Below are 19576 nucleotides of genomic sequence, written 5' to 3'. Positions count from 1 at the left end.
TTTAACCATCCAAATGATTTCTAAACGCTTTTATTAAGTTGAAATAGTTGCCAAGTTTTCCCCTTTAACGTAAGAGTGCACCGTTTTTGAGATTAATCATTTAGTTTTAGTTGAACTATGGCAGATGTGAAATGGTTTAGAACTACAACAAGCTGTTAAGGTCGTTTGAACAGCTCAAAGCAATTCAGATATTTAGTTTAGAAATATAGTGTAGCAAATAATGTAAATAAATATGTGTATATGTATATGAGCAAATTATAGGATGCTTGGTAAGAAAAAGCAGGAAAAGGCGGCAAAATCCATAGCGTTGCTTGCCTCACTTTTATATTTTGGTTCCCTTTCGACTCGGCCTCTTGACACTGCGCCATCAAAGCTGATGCTTTCGGGGTTATCCCCTCCTTCCTCTAATCTACTGAAGCCTTATGATATCGAGAATTCGCCTGCCAATGGCGTTCAAGCGCGCAAAGTAGAGGCGGGCTCCCTCGCACTATAAGGTGCCGCTGGAAGCCATTGCCTTAGAATCTTTTCCGTCAGCTACAAGAAGCCATCTACAGCTCGCCGTTGGTACGCTCATCTGGGCGACGGACCCGGATTGCCGCTCCTCTGCAGCGTTCTGGTGAGTATGACATTTCTTTCAGATGCCTTCCACACTGTGGTGTTTCTGCCTGGGCGATGCCCACTCAGAAGCAGCGCTGTGTGAATCTGTCTGCCCTCAATAACAGCAGTGGACCTTATGGTCTCCGGTGATGAGGTCATGTCGACTAAGTGTCCTTATTTCTCCCATCCAACCCTTCAGGACATAAGCCAAGCTTCCCGTGCTCTCCCTCCTGTGGTAGATTGCGGAGACTGCAACTAGGGTTCTCATGTCGGCACAGGTCCCGCATGGCCCTTGATCTATGTGCAGCCCCTCGCCTCAGGGCAGCGGTCAGCCGTGTACAGAAGACAAAATTAGTTTGGATTAGTGTGTGGTTGGATATTATACTGTAGCTCCACCCATTAGGCCCAAATTACATTCAGAGAGGGGGAGCTGGACTTCACACTCATACATGGCTCTGCAGTGAACAGCCGCTCAGCCGAAATGAGAAAAACAGCATTCACATCATCTAAACGAATCAAACTATGAGTCAATCGAACCTGTTTGCTCACCAAAAGTGCTATTGTGAAAGCACCCTTTGTGTTTGATCAGCTGTGCATCCAGAAGCTTTGCACATGTATAGTTATACATTTTAAGCTGATGTCTTAGAACTGTCTAACGGTAAGACTGATAACATCATTTGTTTTCTCACTAACAGACATAAATAACACCCTGATTGCAGAAGTGAACCGAGATGGAGACAGTGACGCAGTAGGTTTGAGCTGACAACCGATCTGAGTTCAAACTCATAACTGAGAGACTGATTATAACCAAAAATGTTTATAATTATTCACAGGGAAACGGTGTCTGTTCATCATCAGCGGTTGCAGAGAATGACGTGACTTACAGCTTTGTGACAGTACGACCTAAAATTAAAACTAAAGCAGTGAGTGAATTCACTAGAACATGCACAGAGATTTGTCCTGTAATTGTCAGTATTCGTCTTGATTGTCTTTCATATCTCCAGTTTAGCCCAGTATCTGTTGAGGACGAGGTGACCTACAGCTCGGTGCAAAACAGTGATAAGTTACAGGTTTGTTGATGTTAATGATCACAGGATGTTTTACACAGACACTGTGACATATGATTTCATCTCATTGTTTAATCTCTTAATCACAGGTGCATGTTCCTGAGAAAATATGAACACAACAGCGCTGAACTTGAAACAGGCTAAAATACTTTTTTTTGTTCCATGCATTATTTCAAATGCAAAACAAGGAAAACCTCAATCCAGATAAAATAAACAATTTATAATAAAACATATTAATTTACTTTTCCTAGTAGTAACAGTGTAAGTACAGTACTTCTATGTAGAAAACAAGTGTTTTTTAAGATTCAGTTATTTCACTGTATAAGGGCTAGTAAATAATTAAATGTGTGTGAAAATGTGATCGTAAAAAGCATAAAGCATTCATATTGCAAAATTGTAATGTCAAAAACATTGTTAATTGTTATGTTTGTTTTTTGTTTGTGTTTTGCAATTGTTCTTCTCCCCCGCAATAATCTAACAATAGCAAATAAAAAATAATTCAAACCACTAAATATTTAAAGGTGTACATTATCAATTTATTTTCAGACTTTTTTTTGTATATTTTTACATGCATTAAAAACATCAACAAAAATAAATAAATTATGGTCTGTGATGAATAAGTTTCACAGCTCTATGCATATGTAATGTAGGGCTTGGTGAGTGTGGCCAGACGTACGATAATTATCGTATTTAATTTTTAATTATTTAACATAATTAATTAATTAATTAGTTAATTAATTAATTATTTAACGATAATTTTGACCTCTGTACGAAACGATCAATAATGAAAAAAATCCCATAATGTACGATAATTTCAGATTCTTGTGTCACTTCAAATGATGGTCGTTGTTATAAATCCTACATTTACCACCATGATTGTAAGGAGAATGTGTGTCATAAACGTGGTGTTACACATGTCTTCCATCTCATCTCACAAAAAATAAAAAAAAAAGGTCAATAATAAAGTAATGAGTAAGAAAATTAGTGCTGAAAAGGAAGGTGAAGACGGGAGAGGCGAAGAGGAAAGCAGAGTCTATGGAGCGGTCTAAAAGTAAGCACCGACAGCAAACATACAGAACTGAGTGGGAAAAGGACCCCAGTTTTGCAGGATGGCTATGACCTGTTTAGAGCAATAACACCAAAGCCTTCTGCCGGTGTTGTAACGTGCACATGGTGGCTGAGATCACTGTTTGGAAAAATAGAAAAAACATCAGGACAAAAAGAAAAATCTAGGCCCAGCTCAACGATCCATAGCCTATTTGCTACAGAAACCATCAGAGAGTGAGCAGCTAGATACAGAAAAATGCAGAGATCAAGCTAACAGGGTTCATGGCAGAGCACAACATAGCATTGAGGACCTCTGCCAATTTGGTCGAGGTCTTAAAAGATGTATTAGAAAGAAGAAGATTTGAAAAAAGAAGATTTGAAAACAGCTCAGCACATGAGCCTTGGTTGCACAAAGACAACTGCTGTAACCAAGCATGTTATTGGCGACTTTTACTTTGAGAGGAAAAAATTCAGTGTTTTGATTGACGAGTCAACAGACATCGGGAATGTGAAAACGCTTTGCTGAGTGGGAAAAGGACCCCAGTTTTGCAGGATGGCAATGACCTGTTTAGGGCAATGACACCAAAGCCTTCTGTAACGTGTGTGTAACGTGCACATGGTGGCTGAGATCACTGTTTTAAAAAATCATCAGGACAAAGAGAACCTCTAGGCCCAGCTCAAAGATCCATAGCCCATTTGCTACAGAAATGTCAGAGAGTGAACAGCTAGATACAGCAGTGAAAAATGCAGAGATCAAGCTAACAGGGTTCATGGCAGAGCACAACATAGCACTGAGGACCTCTGCCAACTTAGTTGAGGTCTTAAAAGATGTATTTAAAGATTCGAAAACAGCTCAGCACATGAGCCTTGGTCGCACAAAGACAACTGCTATAACCAAACATGTCATTGGCGACTGTTTCTTTGAGAGGAAAAAATCAACAGACATTGAGAATGTGAAAATGCTTTGTGTCGTTGTTAGTTTTTTCGATGAGGGCACAAACAGGATTCAGACCCGTTTCTGGAAACTGGTGCAGATCTATTCAGACCAACAGAGACAGTTTGCCACTGAAAGGGCCACTGCAGAAAGGCTCAACAGCGAAATGATCAAGTCATTCACCGATGCAGATGTACCTATAAAAAAACATAGTGGGGTTCGGGTCGGATGGTTACAATACAACGATGGGAAAAAGCAAGTCTGTCTCCACCCGCCTTAGAAATGATCTGCCAGGCATCACAGTGCAGCGGTGTGTGTGTGTCACTCGTTGCACCTCTGTGCGAGTGCAGCATGCAAGCAGCTCCCTCGCCGGTGCGAGGATTTAGCCACAGACATTAATGGATATTTCAAAAATAGTGCAAAACGTCTCGCACAGCTCAGAGAATTTCAAGACTTTTGCCTTGTTGAACCGCACAAACTACTGAAGCCCTCCCAGACCAGATGGCTGTCATCGAGCGAAGTTGTGAAACGTTTCTCCGCCCAGTGGAATGCCCTCCGGCTTTTTTCACGGACCAGTGACTCGAGATTGACTGCTGGGGAGAATATTTTTCACTCCCTTAAAGGTGCAGTGTGTGATTTTTAGCGACATCTAGCGGTTCGGCTGCGAGTTGCACTAAGGGATCAGCCGACTGCTCACCCCTCCCTTTCGAAGAAGCTACGGTGGCTAAAGTTGGACAAACATATCGTCGTCTGAGATAGCAGAGAATAGCCAGAGTAAGCCAAGAGAGTGTAACATTGTCACTGTTTCTGTACCACAGTCCATTATAAACCACATCATGGATAAAGTTTACAAAGCCATAGTCAGGTGAGGATCAAGGGTCTTAATATATATTAAAGCTCCAAGCAGCATTTATCGGTGTTCAAGCAGTTAAGGCAGTTAAGGCAGTTAAGCTCAAAAGCATCAAAAGACATTAAGTTTCATGTCGCAAACATTTAACCACTGACATCATAGATGGAATAGACCTTGTTTTAGCATGATTTACCATGATATACCAAACTTTAGTGGGATTTTTCATGATTTACCATGTTCCAGTATGATTTACCATGAATCTGGCATGATTTACCATAGTTTACCATGATATACCAAGCTCTAGTATGATTCACCATGATTTACAATGTTCTAGCATAGTTTACCACAATTGAACACATTCTAGTATGATTTAATATGATTCTAGCATGATTTACCATGTAATAGGATGATTTACCATGATATACCACATTCTAGAATGATTTATGATGGTTTTGAACATCATGATATGAACATTATATGAACGTGGATTGAAAAGACCATTTACTGCTAATACAGGCAATTTGCCATAGGAAATACATGGTTTTGAAGCTTTTTGACAGTTATAGCGCCACTTATGGTCCGATCTCCATGAAACTTTGCATGCTTCTTCACCATGTTCTGATACATATGCTCATCAATTTTTGTGAAGTTCAGAGTTTTTTATTTATGATTTATAGGCTTTTGAGTGTATTTTGCCACGCGCCTTTTTCGAAATCGGATATATAAATCTTGTCCGTCTTGAGCCACGGATTACAGTGGTGTAAAAAGCTTGGAGCTAGGACAAACGGTCTATGAGTTATGAGCAATTTAGTACTTTTGGTTGCTGTAGCGCCACCTATGGGCCAATCGGGGTCATACTCTGATAGGTTCTCCCCAAAAGTGTGGCCTACCATCTGGCCGAGTTTCAAGTCTCTAGGCCTTACGGTTTGGGCTGCACGATGCGTTTTAGGGTAATTTTTTTTCTTTCAAATAGCAATTACAATAGGTTTTCAGCACGTCCTTGAACACCTTATAATAATGAGACCTTTTTGACAGTTATAGCGCCACCTATGGTCCGATCTCCATGAAACTTTGCATGCTTCTTCACCATGTTATGATACATATGCTCATCAATTTTTGTGAAGTTCAGAGTTTTTATTTATGATTTATAGGCTTTTGAGTGTATTTTGCCACGCCCCTTTTTCTAAATGACCCTGTTACAGCCACCCAATTGCAAAATTTCAACTTCTTTTCGATAATTATTGATCTAGAGAGTCCAGAGAATTGTCCTAGACTGGTCTGGTTCCGATCGGGTGAAAAACCAGGGACTAGTTCGCAAAAGTAGGTTTTGGACAAAATCCGACATAACTTTTTTGTGTTTTGCTAAAATCGAAATCGGAGTTTCAAGTCTCTAGGCCTTACGGTTTGGGCTGCACGATGCGCTTTAAGGGATTTTTTTTTTATTAAAATAGCAATTACAATAGGTTTTCAGCACTTCGTGCTTGAACACCTAAATATAATAATAGTAATCAGCTGATTGTCTCACAAACGTAACCAGCACATTTCTCCCCACATAGCAGACCCTTAATGCAGCGAGGGAAAAGAAGCACATGAAACTATGCAACTATATATTTTTTCTAACAGTGTAGTAAAACTTTAGCTGGCTAAATATGAGCTGTTACTGTGGCTGAGCTGGTTAAAGTGTAAAGCCTTGTTTAAACTCGACGCGTCCGCATGAGCCCAAAGGTGCGCGCAGCAAAAATGGCATGATTGTACAGCGCGCGCGCCTCCGCATCCCCTAGACACCATTTACTACGGACAATAGGCTTTTTTTCTCTGATTTTGAAAACTCTTCGCGATCGACTTAAAATGCTTCCAAGATCGACTTGTAAAATACGATAATTTTGTTCCCTGTAAAGGACGCAGAATTTTCCCACCACATCTGGCAATATTTTGGACCCATATGTCTCTTTTTACCATTTCGATCACAGAATCTATGCAATGTGCAATCTCCGTCTCTTAGTTTTATGAGATTTGAAATGCGTAGCCACATAACTGAAAGTAAATTTAAAAAGAAACCCCACCACAGGTTGACTTTGCACCAGGGCCTAAATATTGCACTGGAAATAGGGATCCGATCATTTTTTCAGCTACAGAAGCCACTTTATATTGATAAGTCCTGATTGACTTATCTGATCTGCTTGATCAGATCATCGCATGTTAATGCCACGTGATAACGCAGCCTATATAGGCTATGTATAGAGAGTCAGTGATATTTACTCTCCTCTGTATGGTGTGAAGAACCATGTAGCCTATTCTGAGAAGACAAGAGGAAGTTTATTATTTTAGAGTTTAGAGATGTGCAGCAAAGAAACATTATCACGCCACTTCCACAAGCGGATTCTCACCATCATGCAGTTCATTTAAATTTTTCTTTGGCTCATAAGAGGCAAGTGTTCTCTCTTTCTGTTTTTAATTTATATATATTCTTCATGAATGTGTAGGTTTTTAAAAATATAAACATAAATGTTACAGGCATGCAAACATAATCTCCACATCATCCATTCATAAGCTTTGACAAAAAGTTACAATGACTCTTTATGTTTTGAGTCATGATTGATGATCTATTCTTCGCTCAGGTTCTGAATGCACAACAGGATCAGTAAGCAGAGAGTTTACGGTTCAGATTGGAGGATCTGTCATTATTCCATGTTATTATGACAGAAAATACACAGAACACAAGAAATACTGGTGCTTTCATGCAAAATCGGCATATAATTACTGCTCTATTCTGGCATATGCTAATGAAACCAAAGGAAAAGTGTCAGTAATCGATCATCCAGATCAGAGTTTCTTTACTGTGACTATGAGAAACCTGCAGCATGAAGACACTGGATCTTACTGGTGTGTTGAGGAGATTGAAGGAATTCTTCACTTGGATGAAGCAGAGCAGCTTCTTCTCACAGTTCAATCAGGTTTGAGATGAGTTTCACATTCAGATGAATAATTATGATGCTGATTCCTAATAAATCACAATATCAAATGACTTGTGTCTGTGTGTTCAGCTCCTGATGTGTCTGTGATGAGCAGCAGTGTGTCTGGACACGAAGGTGATAATATCGGTGTTCAGTATTTCTACAGTTCTGGATATAGGAATAAACGCAAACAGTGGTGCAGATATAAAGATCAGAGCTGTTACACAGTGGGGAGGACTGACACATCCCAGCATTCATCAGTCCAGATCAGTGATGATGGGAGAAGCTCCTTCACTGTGTTGATGACTGGACTGAGACTCAGTGATTCTGGATGGTACTTGTGCTCAGTTGGAGATCTGCAGACTCCTGTTCAACTCACGGTCACTGGTAAAACTCATTCACTAATAAAATCTATATAGGTTTTCCTGCACGACAATCAAGGAAATATTCATAATAAATTATTTTATTATTTTATTCTTGGACAGCAGTTGTGACCACAGAAATATTTGAGAGCAACCAGTTAGCTAAGTAAAATATTAATCAGGATTTATTTTTTCTGTCACGGCCTGATTATATGATTAGAAATGTATTGGTAACACTTTCTTTACTCAACTTTAGACATTCTTACATTCTTACTTTCCAGCTAATTGTCAAATAGCAATCATCATTAGAGTATTAGTAGACTCTCTATCTCTCTGCTTAATATCTGCTAACACTTTATTTTGCCCCCAACAGATGTTCTACTGACTATAAATAATTTTGCAACTACAACTTATTCTACTCACCCTAACCCTAATCATAACCCTATCCATACAGTCTACTAATACTCTGAGAGTTAGTTGACACGTTGCAAACTTACTCAGCTAGTAGAATGTCTAAAGTGGACTATTATAAAAAAAGAAAAGTGTAACCAATTAATTTACATAACAATTGAATTATTCTTTGTATTTCTAAACATTTAGTCTATTTTTAGCAAGTGTTGTTGTCTTTTCTTTCCTTTTCCGAAACCAAGTAATATAAGTGCATCAAAAAATAGTTTATTTTGGCCAGGAACCCCCCATGCAGACAGGAAGGGATGGTCTTGACATATAAAGTGACCAACCACAGTTCAGTTTGTTTTTAAGTGTCATTTAGGGGCGGGGTTATCATAAACCAGTTACTGCAATAATTAAATAGTGGCATGAAAGACTAACTTATAGAAAAAAAAAAACTAAAATCCAAGTGGAATATAGAGTTTTTCTAGTTTACTCCAGCTAAACTCTGGTGACACTAACCTTGTGAATATAGTTAATCTAGTGCACTGGTGTGGACAAAAAAAAACAAAAAATATATTTAGCGTATAGCAACTCAATATAAAGTAAACCTCCTTGAAAGGGAACTGGTTTGTGTAGCATCATGAAAGATAATAAGCACAGACAAAACAAAACTGTACACAAGTGAGACTTTTAGTTGATAAACTATGTGACTTTTAATACCTGCAAAAGACATAGACATGCATGCCAATAATTAAATCAAAAAGATTTTAGGGTGTTGGCAACCTTTTTGTCATAAAGTGCCATTTTTAAGTTTCCGAGTTCATCACTGTGCCTGTGCCACCACAACCCTATATATATATTTGGTATAGAATGTGCGATTATTCTATTATAATTATGCCTTTTTGTGTATGAAGCACATATGTATTGTAGTCAACCATAATTGTAACAATATATAATGAAAGTGTGTTTATAAAGCAAGACACCAGAAGTTGTTGTTGAATGATTCATTAAGGAAGTGTTCTATAAAGAAAGACACTTGTAATCAATATTGTAAACATATATCAAGAAAATGTTTTTTAAAGAAAAGCACTGCAATTGTTTTTGTAAAATGGTTTATTGAGAAAGTGTGTTGTGTTATTCTGTGCATATTGGCCAGTAGGTGGCGGTAGATGTTCGTGATTTGTGTATTTGAGAATAGAAGAATAAGAGAGTCTGAAGCGTTGCACCAGCTGCTATCTGCGCTGTACTATTTTGCTACTTCTATTGTACATTAAAGAAGTCCTTATTTAAGAATGCCCTTCATTCCTTCTTATTAAGGATATAACAAATTGTCGACAAGGTACTCTTTTTTTTTTGAAGATGGCAGCTATTTCTACTTTTCCCACGCCATTTTTCCCATGTCCTGGAGAACTAATAATTCCTTTCGACACATGGCTACAGATGTTCCAGAATTATTCCCTTGTTGTTGGTGCATCTGGAGATTCATGGCCTGTCGAGCGCAAATGAGCACTACTGCTACATTGTCTGGGGACTGAAGGCCAAAAAGTGTTCTATTCCTTGCCGAATCAAGGTGATTCGATGGAAGATGCTATTGCAGCCTTGAAAGCGCATTTTACCCCTCGGGACTTAGCGGTTACTTGTGACTTTGCAGCTACTCTGGATGAAATGTCGCGTGATCAGTTGGTGGAGAATGTGTCTAGTCATCGGAGAGACTGCTTTTGGAATCTGAATTGACTCTGGAAAAAGCCATTACTATTGCTACCCAAACAGAAGCGTCTGGTGAACAAGCCAAATTATTATTGAATACTTGTTCAGTTCCTTTGCAAGTGATACATGCAAAGCCTCCACCTGCAGCTAAGCGTTTCTGTCATAGACCACCTTTAAAGCCGCGTTCTTCAAAGCCTTCGTCAACTACTGCACCTGCTTCGTCCTCCCGTGAATGGTATCGTTGTGGATCTCAGAAACACCTCGTGAATGATCGTAGTTGTCCTGCTGCATCGGCACAGTGTAATAACTGTCAAAAGATGGGACATTATTCGCGGGTGTGTCGTTCGGGACAAGCTTGCTCAGTGCGTGACATTGACTTGCCTGAAGTTCAGATCCTTTATATGCGTGACTCACTAATTGATCAACTTTGGTGCACTGATCTCATTGTGACCGCATCTACGTCTGTGCCTATCGAGCTTCCCGTGGATTCTGGGTCATCTGTTTCCATCTTGCCGAAAATTGTGTATGATACACACTTAAAGAAAGACGTTTTGCTGCCTCCCTCATTGAAACTGGTGACGTATTCTCGTGCTCCGATTCCTGTACTTGGCTGCTTACCTGTCACTGTCTCCAAGGATGACAATCACCTGCTCTACATCATTCTTCATGGTGGAATCTGGCACAGCTCTGCTTGGGATGGATCTGATTAATGGGTTACATCTCCGTTTTGAAGGCAATTCAATTTTGCCAGCACAGTCATCAACTCCTGTGCTGCGATTGTCTGCATTGACGCCCTCAGCTGCTTTGGGCTGTGGGAAACCTTCAGTCACGGAATTTCTCCAAGTGTATCGTGCTACACCACATTCTGCCACAGGACTCTCCACGTTTTAGTTGCTTCATGGCAGAAGGATGCGAACCTCCTCTCACAACGCGTCAGGATGCTCCTGCACGTCTTCAGCGAGTTTCTTTGAAACAGAAGAAAATGAAGACTGGGTGTGTGTACTTACCTGTTATCAGACGGGAAGAACTGGCATGCTTCTCACCTGGATCGTTCTGTTGTATCTGTCGCACTGACATGGATTCTGTGGACTTCCTCCTCCGGTGCCTCAAGTTCCTGAAGCTCTTCAAAGGGTTTCTACCCATGTGAGACGACCTCCTTGTTGGCTGGAAGACGGTGTTACTTAGTCACCTTGCATTGCGTGACTATAAAGGATGAGTAATTCATTAAGTCATCTTGTTGTTGATTTTAATATGAACACTACATTCTTATAATTCTCGTGAAACTTATTTTTGTTCTTCAGTCTGATTGATATAAGTAATTATGTTACATAACCAAGTGAATGCTTTGGTAATTTTGTAACTTTGTTATTGTGTTTCCCTTTTGTTCTTAAATATCTGTGTAGACAGTTTGCTTTAAGTGATGGGGGAATATGTTGTGTTCTTCTGTGCATATTGGCCAGTAGGTGGCAGTAGAGGTTTGTGATGTGTGTATATTGAGAATAGAAGAATAAGAGAGTCTGAAGTGTTGCACCAGCTGCTATCTGCGCTGTACTATTTTGCTACTTCTATTGTCCATTAAAAAATGCCTTATAGGAAATGTGAAGGTACGTCACGCAGTGTTGCATTATGGGACGTGGGCGCCATGTTTACAGGCACAATCTCTGTTTACCTTTTCGCCGGCCGCTGCTATGACATTTAATAGTGGGTGTGTTTGGCTAAAACGAGGTCAAATTGAAGAAGAACGGAAGAAATGGAGAAGTTGATAGAAAAAGAGAAGGGTCCCTACCAGGAGAAACTAAATGCCACTGCCAAAAACGCTATTTGGACAAACTGTCCGCGATAAACAACGTTGATCCATATGATTTAGCAGCCCAAGACTGTCACTTAATGTATTTATTAAGCAGTTATATTTTAAACATTTAAAAAATCATGTAAAAAGATGTACAGAATATCAAAGCAAATAGTTAATTGAAAACAAAATAAATATAATTTTTATTCATGCAATGTGGCATGGCTTTATCATCTGCTAACATGAACCACAAATTCAACATCATTCATCAACTATCCTACTAGTCATCAAGGAATATACAATACACAACCTCTTGCTTTGTACAACTTTTAACAAACATAGTATGCACTGGAGGACAGTAACTGAGTATTGAAAGTACTATACTTTAGTAAAAAATTAAAGTACTTGTAGCCTACTTTACCTGAGTATTTTATTTACATGCAGCTTTCTACATCTAATCATCTCAGGGAGAAATACTGTACTTTTTACTTAACTTCATTTATCTGACAGCTCTAGTTAGTTACTTTACAACTTAACTTTTTACACAAAAAACATGTATGAAATTATGAATACGATCCAGCGTCTTCTCGTCAGCTCCAAGAAAGAAAGCTGAAAAAACATATTCCGTTGTTCAGTTTCCTCCCTGAATGATCGTGTGACCTGCTATGGCAGTTCTTGATCAAGCAGCACTGACCAACCATATTGACGTTTATTAAAATCTCGACAGAAAGTCCAAACACAGCCTCCAACACACAAATTCAAATACAGCAGGTGAGCGGGATAGGCCGCGATCCAGTAAATAAGGCAGTGGACCCATAATGCAACACGGCGTGACGTCACCTTCAGACTCCCTATTTAAGAATGCACTTCATTCCTTCTTACTAAGAATATAACAACATGGTTTATAGAGGGTTTGCACCTACGTCACGATTTGGTCAGTTACCCGGATGCGCGGTCATATTGGAGATAATGTAAACAACAGCATTGATTGCACTGAACACATTGTTACACTAATTGATGTCTAAACCACAGAAAAAAAAACATGGAAGCTGCAAAATCATATAGAGAAGGACTTAGTAAGCAGGAAAGAGCGCGGAATTTTGACGAACTTGTCAAAAAGTGTTGTTGCAAAGTGCTGGACAAGCAGAAAATTATTATTTTTGAAACCGCCACAGATAAGGGCTTCTGTCACTAAATATTGTACCTTGAGAACCAGACCTTTCTGAAAATTTGTGTTTTGTCAAGATTAGAAAAGGTTTTGATAATAAATTATGAAAGATGATGCCCAAAAGGGGAGGGGCCTAATAAAAAAGCACGGTTTCTATGGTAACGCAGCGTCCAATTTCAAAAAGGTTTTCACAGGATGAATTCTGAGATCGTAAGCTTTCAAATGATACCTAATTTATGATAACTACTAAAATATGTGATGTAATAATATATATATATATATATATATATATATATATATATTATACTTTTTAGAGGACTTTTTACTTTACTTTTTAAAATATTATTTTATATTTTTTTATTGACAAATACTAGATTATGTTTTATTATGAACTTTTAGCATTAAAAACCAAGTTTCAATTATTAAAAGTGTGTGCGTCGACTTTTTGTGACAAAGGTCATAAACTCCTGTAATGACATCGATTTTTTGAGGTGCACTCTTGTCATAAATTCATCTATTACTGTATTTACATAATTTGTAATACAAAAACAGGGCTAAAATATCTATTTAGGAGGCTTAGACCTTTCCAACGATATATAGTTTGTCATGATTAAATTTGGATTTATAAGTAATATATTGAAGTTATTTGTCCCGCTAGCGGGACAGTGACACCTGTATTTACTAAAAAAAATATATAACTGAAATTAAGAAGCTTGTCTGCCATAAGTCTCTGTTTTAATGAAGACAACTGTGTGTTGAGCTTCAGGGTGTGAGCTGAACTTTCAGTTTCCTTTGCGGCAGTTTGCAGTTTTGACTGAACACCCATCAAACAATGGATGACTGCACTGGATTTTATGAATATGTCTGTACACCCCTTATCCATGTGGCGCAAGATAAGAGCATTTCCTCCTCCGTCTATGATAATATGAGGGCAGAAAGCAAGAACTGAGCAGTTGAGCTGCTGAACTGCAGTGAAAACCTCATACAGGACACATAAGCAAGAGCAAACGCAATGGCCGTGTACGAGAAGGCAAAAATATTCTACATTTCAATCGGGTTTTGGCTCACTTTAGGTGAATATTAAATGTTGTTCTGTTTTTGTTTCTATCCAGTTTATGATTTTGAAATGAACATTGTATGCTCAGCTGCATTTTGCTTTTAATGTGTTTTATGTGAAGATAGAACAAATGAAGAAGTTCTTTATTGTTAATCCTGGATATAATAACAGCGTGTGTTGTTTGTTTAGGGGTTGAATGCTTCAGCAGTTGGTCAAATCATTTTGTAACTATTAAGACTGGAGGTTCTGTCACCATCCCATGTCATTATGATGAGAAAAACCCTCCGCAGATGAAATACTGGTTCTCAGAAATGTCTCAATCTAAAATATACACAAACACAACAGAGGAGAATCTAACAGTAATTGATCATCCTGATCAGAGTCTCTTTACTGTGACTATGAGAAACCTGCAGAACAAACATAATGGGGAGTATTATTGTTCTGTGGAAACTGAAGGAAATCTGAATTTCACATATGAGCTTTATCTCAAGGTTCAGCCTGGTATGAGATTTTATCATTTGAATCACTGTCAAATTCTCTGACTTCACACACATGTTTTTTTATAATCTTTTATAATCAGATGACTTGTGTCTGTGTGTTCAGCTCCTGATGTGTCTGTGATGAACAGCAGTGTATCTGGACATGAAGGTGATAATATCAGTGTTCAGTGTTTCTACAGTTCTGGATATCAGAATAAAAGCAAACAGTGGTGCAGATATAAAGATCAGAGCTGTTACACAGTGGGGAGGACTGACACATCCCAGAATTCATCAGTCCAGATCAGTGATGATGGGAGAAGCTCCTTCACTGTGTTGATGACTGGACTGAGACTCAGTGATTCTGGATGGTATTTCTGCTCTGCTGGAGAGGCACTGAATCCTGTTCAACTCACTGTGACTGAGGCAGAACCAGGTAAAACCTATTTAATACTGTATTTAAAAACTGAAAAGGTAAAACTCAATACCTAATAGTTTATTTTGTTATTTTGACAGTAAGTGGGACCACAGAAGAACGGTGCACTGAGAAGGACAAGTAAGTCTTAAAAAATTCTCATTATTGTGATTAATTCTTTAGCAACATCGAAACTTTGTGTCTTTAATGCTATAAAATGGTTATTCAAGTCTTTCTTATAACAAAATATTTTCTTTATTGTGTCTAAACTATACATAATCTAGAGAGAAATGTTCAGTTGGAATATATTGACAGTGTGCTATTGTCTTTTATCTTTCAGATGTATTTTCTGTCTGTCACAGAACTAGTTTTCTCCACATTGACCAGAAAGATCAGATTATTAGAAAAATGCTTCTGCTTTTGCTTAACACTCAGTCAGCAGATTAAAGATCTTTGTGTAGAATCTACATGTGCTAAATGCCTAAATGTCTGAAATGTACTTTTTCTCACCATTATTCTTCAAATGTATTTTTCTTTTACCAAAAGCGACTTACTAATGAGAAACATACCAAATAAAACTACAAAAATAATTAACAAATGTTCATTTTTTTCTCAATTTAGCCATAATCTTTTATATCAATGTGATGTACAGACCTCACAGTAATGTAATTTTAGTGGTTGCCAGTGACAGTATTTGCATCTGTCATCATGTTAACTAGCCAACAAGATAAAGATAAAGGAGATTTGGGTTTTAATTCAGAGGCATCAATGCTAAATTAAAAATATTGCATATGAACATATATGTTTATATATATCTCAAAAAGATGCAAATAAAAACTTCATAAGCTTACTGAAAAATCTACAGTCTTTTCTTTTGATAAATCAGAGGTCGATATTTCATGGGGAGACAAATTTCAGTACAACCCCAGAACAGACTTTCCCTGCGCTGTGAAGGTTCACGTGACTCTGCCGTGATTGAAACCAGACTTCATTTACACCAAAGGTAAAGCATGTTTAAACTGTTTACATCGCTCCCTAGCCCCTATATAGTGCACTATGTGTCATTCGCCATATAGACCATAGTAAATGTGTGATAAGTGACCGATTTCAGTCACAGCTTCAGTGTATTTTATGATGTAGGGGGCGGGACTCTTCATATTCTAGAGCATTTGATTGGACACAAAATCTGAGGAGAAGCTGAAGGGCAGAATGATGTCATCAGAATTGTTGTTCATATTGTCGGTAGACAGAGACTATATACATTTTAAATGCATATATCTTCCAAATGTGAATTTTGGCATGGTTTTGAACACAAGCTTATAAATAAAATATTAATTCTAACAGACCTCAGCTAATAATGACTATTTTATGCCATGTATCATGTCATCTGCCTATACAAGCCTTGTTGGGTGTGTTCCCACACATGGACGGTTATTCTCAACAGTGCAGACGATGTGTGAAATATGTGTGAATGTTTTCAATTACATACATGAAATGAGAATACAACCTTGTTTATCCTTTTACCATATCTGAGGCTATGTCATGTCATGCATTTGATCATTATAAATATGACGAAAAGCATTTTTCCATTAATTACTCCTGTACAAGAAGTGCTCCACTGAAAAACTTTCACATCTGGATTTCAAGTCATTTTAAATTCTGTAAATACATTTTTAGTCACATATATTTCTTGCTTAAATGTCTTGACCACAAAACCGAGCATTAGTAGCCTAATTAGTTGCTACATATATAATTACTATATATGAGGCATGGACGTTCGATTTATGGACAACAATAGTCAGTACAAACGTCTTGTTTTGAACTATTGTTTAATAAATATAAATAATTCGAGCACATACACTTTCATATGGAGGATTAAATAAGATTGAAATTATATAAAGATTTCATAACTAACCACTGTACCACAACCAGGTTTTATGTTTTTACGTCAAATAGCACTGAATCCTGTTCAACTCAATGTAATTGAGGCAAAACCAGGTAAAACATATTTAATACTGTATTTAAATACCACAGACACCGGCACTGAGAAGGACGTAACAAATTCTCATCATTGTGGCTTATACTTTAGTCAGATTCTAGAGGATTTGATTGAACAGACAATCTGAGGAGAAGCTGAAGTGCAGAATGATGTCATTGTTACTTGTATTGGTTGTAGAGGGAAACTATATCTTTTAAATGCATATATCTTCCAAATGTTAATTGTTTTGCATTGTTTTGAACATACATAACCTTAAGGCAAAAATATTTACCCCCCCCCAAAAAAAGCCCAATTTTCTCAGCTAATAATGAACATTTTTATGCCATGTATCATGTCTTCTGCCTATGTAAGCCTTGTTGGATGTGTTCCCGCTCGGACAGTTATTCTAAAATAACATTGCAGACAATGTGTGAAATATGTGTGAATGTTTACAATAAGAGAAGCACTGAGAATACCCTTGTTTCTCCTTTTACCCAATCTGAGGCTGTTATGTCATGCATTTGATCAGCATACAAAAATCATTAAAGCTTTTTTCTATTAATAACTTCTACAGTATATAGAAAAGTGCTCCATTTATATACTTTCACATCTTGTTTTCAAGTCATATTTAAATCTGTAGATTTATAGTCAAAATGAGAACTAGAGACAGAAGCATGTAAATCCCGGAGCGGAACAGCTTTGACATTCATTGCATTCCACATAAATACTTCTCATTTCTCTTAACTCTTTTGAATGTAAGTGAAGCTTTTGATGCAACATTCACAGAGAGGCTTTTTGTCACAAGCAACAAGAGAGAACGAATGCTGGAAGTGAGAAAGACTGTAGAAATCTTTGATGACTTTAGACTTTATGCACGTCTCCTTGAGGGAGAAGCTGTGTCTATAGTACTAAACTAAAAATTTAAACTTGCATGGAAATGATGAAGATAAAGAAAGAAGAAACATTGCAACTTTTCGACAGACCGACAGTCAGTTTGAAGAAGTTCATTGTATTTTTCCTTTGGCTCATAACAGGCGAGTGTTCTCTATTTGCTTACAATTAATTTTACTCATACGAGTAGTTTACATATCATGCTGTATGACATGCATGTAATTATTTTATACATTTACTGCTACATAAAAGTCAAACTAAAGTTGATCTTTTCTTCGCTCAGGTTCTGAATGCACAACAGGATCAGTACGCAGAGAGTTAACGGTTCAGACTGGAGGATCTGTCATTATTCCATGTTATTATGACAGGATATACACAGAACACAAGAAATACTGGTGCTTTCATGCAAAATCGGCATATAATTACTGCTCTATTCTGGCATATGCTAATGAAACCAAAGGAAAAGTGTCAGTAATCGATCATCCAGATCAGAGTTTCTTTACTGTGACTATGAGAAACCTGCAGCATGAAGACACTGGATCATACTGGTGTGTTGAGGAGATTGGAGGAAAATTTCAAGTGGATGAAAAAGAGCAGCTTCGTCTCACAGTTCAATCAGGTTTGAGATGAGTTTCACATTCAGATGAATAATTATGATCCTGATTCCTAATAAATCACAATGACTTGTGTCTGTGTGTTCAGCTCCTGATGTGTCTGTGATGAACAGCAGTGTATCTGGACATGAAGGTGATAATATCAGTGTCCAGTGTTTCTACAGTTCTGGATATCAGAATAAAAGCAAACAGTGGTGCAGATATAAAGATCAGAGCTGTTACACAGTGGGGAGGACTGACACATCCCAGAATTCATCAGTCCAGATCAGTGATGATGGGAGAAGCTCCTTCACTGTGTTGATGACTGGACTGAGACTCAGTGATTCTGGATGGTATTTCTGCTCTGCTGGAGATCTGCAGACTCCTGTTCAACTCACGGTCACTGGTGAAACTCATTCACTATTTAGACCTATACACAGGAGTTCTTGATAAGAAAAAAACAAAAAGTTGTTTTCATCTTTTTCTGTGTTCAGTAGCTATGTCTTCACTCTTTAAAGTAAAGTTAAATAGATTAAATAGATTAAAATGGGCATTAAACAGAAGTTACAAAAGCATTTCCTTCACTATTACCACGTATATCCAAGTGAAACGGCTTCTCAAACAAGAAAAAATGTAGGACGGGATTTGATGATTATTATTTTTTTCATGGGGAATTGATTGTATGTTGTGGTTTGCTATTGGTGGATCTGATGTGAGTGACAAGTTGCCCTCTTTTTCTGCAATTTTATTCAACAGCAGTGGTGACCACAGAAGAATTGGACAAAAATGGGTTAGTAGCTAATTAAAATATGAATCAATCTTAAATATTGCTTGAATATAATATTGATATTGTATCATGGACCTAATAAGATGCTTATTATACTAGTTTAATTGTCTTTCTTAAAATTTAGTCTATTTCTCTGTGTGGTCTTTTCCCTTTTAGTTTTAGTCAGATCTGTTCAAGTTAATTATTGAAGTTTATATTATTTTTCTCTCTTCTTTATAGCAACAACAATCCACCATCAAGCAGTGAAGAGCAGCAGAATAAGTATTAATGCTCAAATAGATTAAAACATGCAAACAGAATATAACTTTTAAGTAACCAGAATGTATGCAATTGTGATTTTAAGTTTTGTTTTTAAGATTAATTGTATGCGAAATGATTCATTTTCATTGTATGACTGTACCTGGTGTATACAGTAAAAAGGCAACTGCATCAGTGAGGCCATCTTCCTCTTTTTCATGTTCTGTAACCTACAGTATGTTTATTTTAGTTTTGCAACATGGCGCTTGTAGAA

The 19576-nt window shown here is 37.6% G+C and overlaps 1 protein-coding gene and 1 long non-coding RNA gene across 2 annotated transcripts; both read left to right on the top strand.

The window, feature by feature from the left end:
• Positions 1-1286: 1286 nt before the first annotated feature.
• On the top strand, positions 1287-1739 carry LOC143731372 (uncharacterized). The gene is made up of 3 exons (XR_013200750.1): positions 1287-1345; positions 1431-1520; positions 1602-1739. It is a non-coding gene; the product is annotated as an uncharacterized LOC143731372 (long non-coding RNA).
• Positions 1740-3418: 1679 nt separating this feature from the next.
• Positions 3419-19366, top strand: LOC143731168 (polymeric immunoglobulin receptor-like). The gene is made up of 5 exons (XM_077221832.1): positions 3419-3857; positions 7114-7449; positions 18388-18684; positions 19035-19068; positions 19285-19366. Exons 1-5 carry the CDS (start codon positions 3419-3421, stop codon positions 19331-19333), a joined length of 1155 nt encoding a protein of 384 aa, XP_077077947.1. The 3' UTR covers positions 19334-19366.
• The last annotated feature ends 210 nt before the right edge of the window (positions 19367-19576 follow it).

The sequence above is a fragment of the Siphateles boraxobius genome, unplaced genomic scaffold (assembly GCF_051911475.1).
Source record: "Siphateles boraxobius isolate OS27281-9 unplaced genomic scaffold, OSU_SipBor_1 86, whole genome shotgun sequence".
Lineage (NCBI taxonomy): Eukaryota > Metazoa > Chordata > Actinopteri > Cypriniformes > Leuciscidae > Siphateles > Siphateles boraxobius.
The sequence above is the reverse complement of the archived record's forward strand: the minus strand, read 5'-3'. Positions and strand labels throughout refer to the sequence as shown.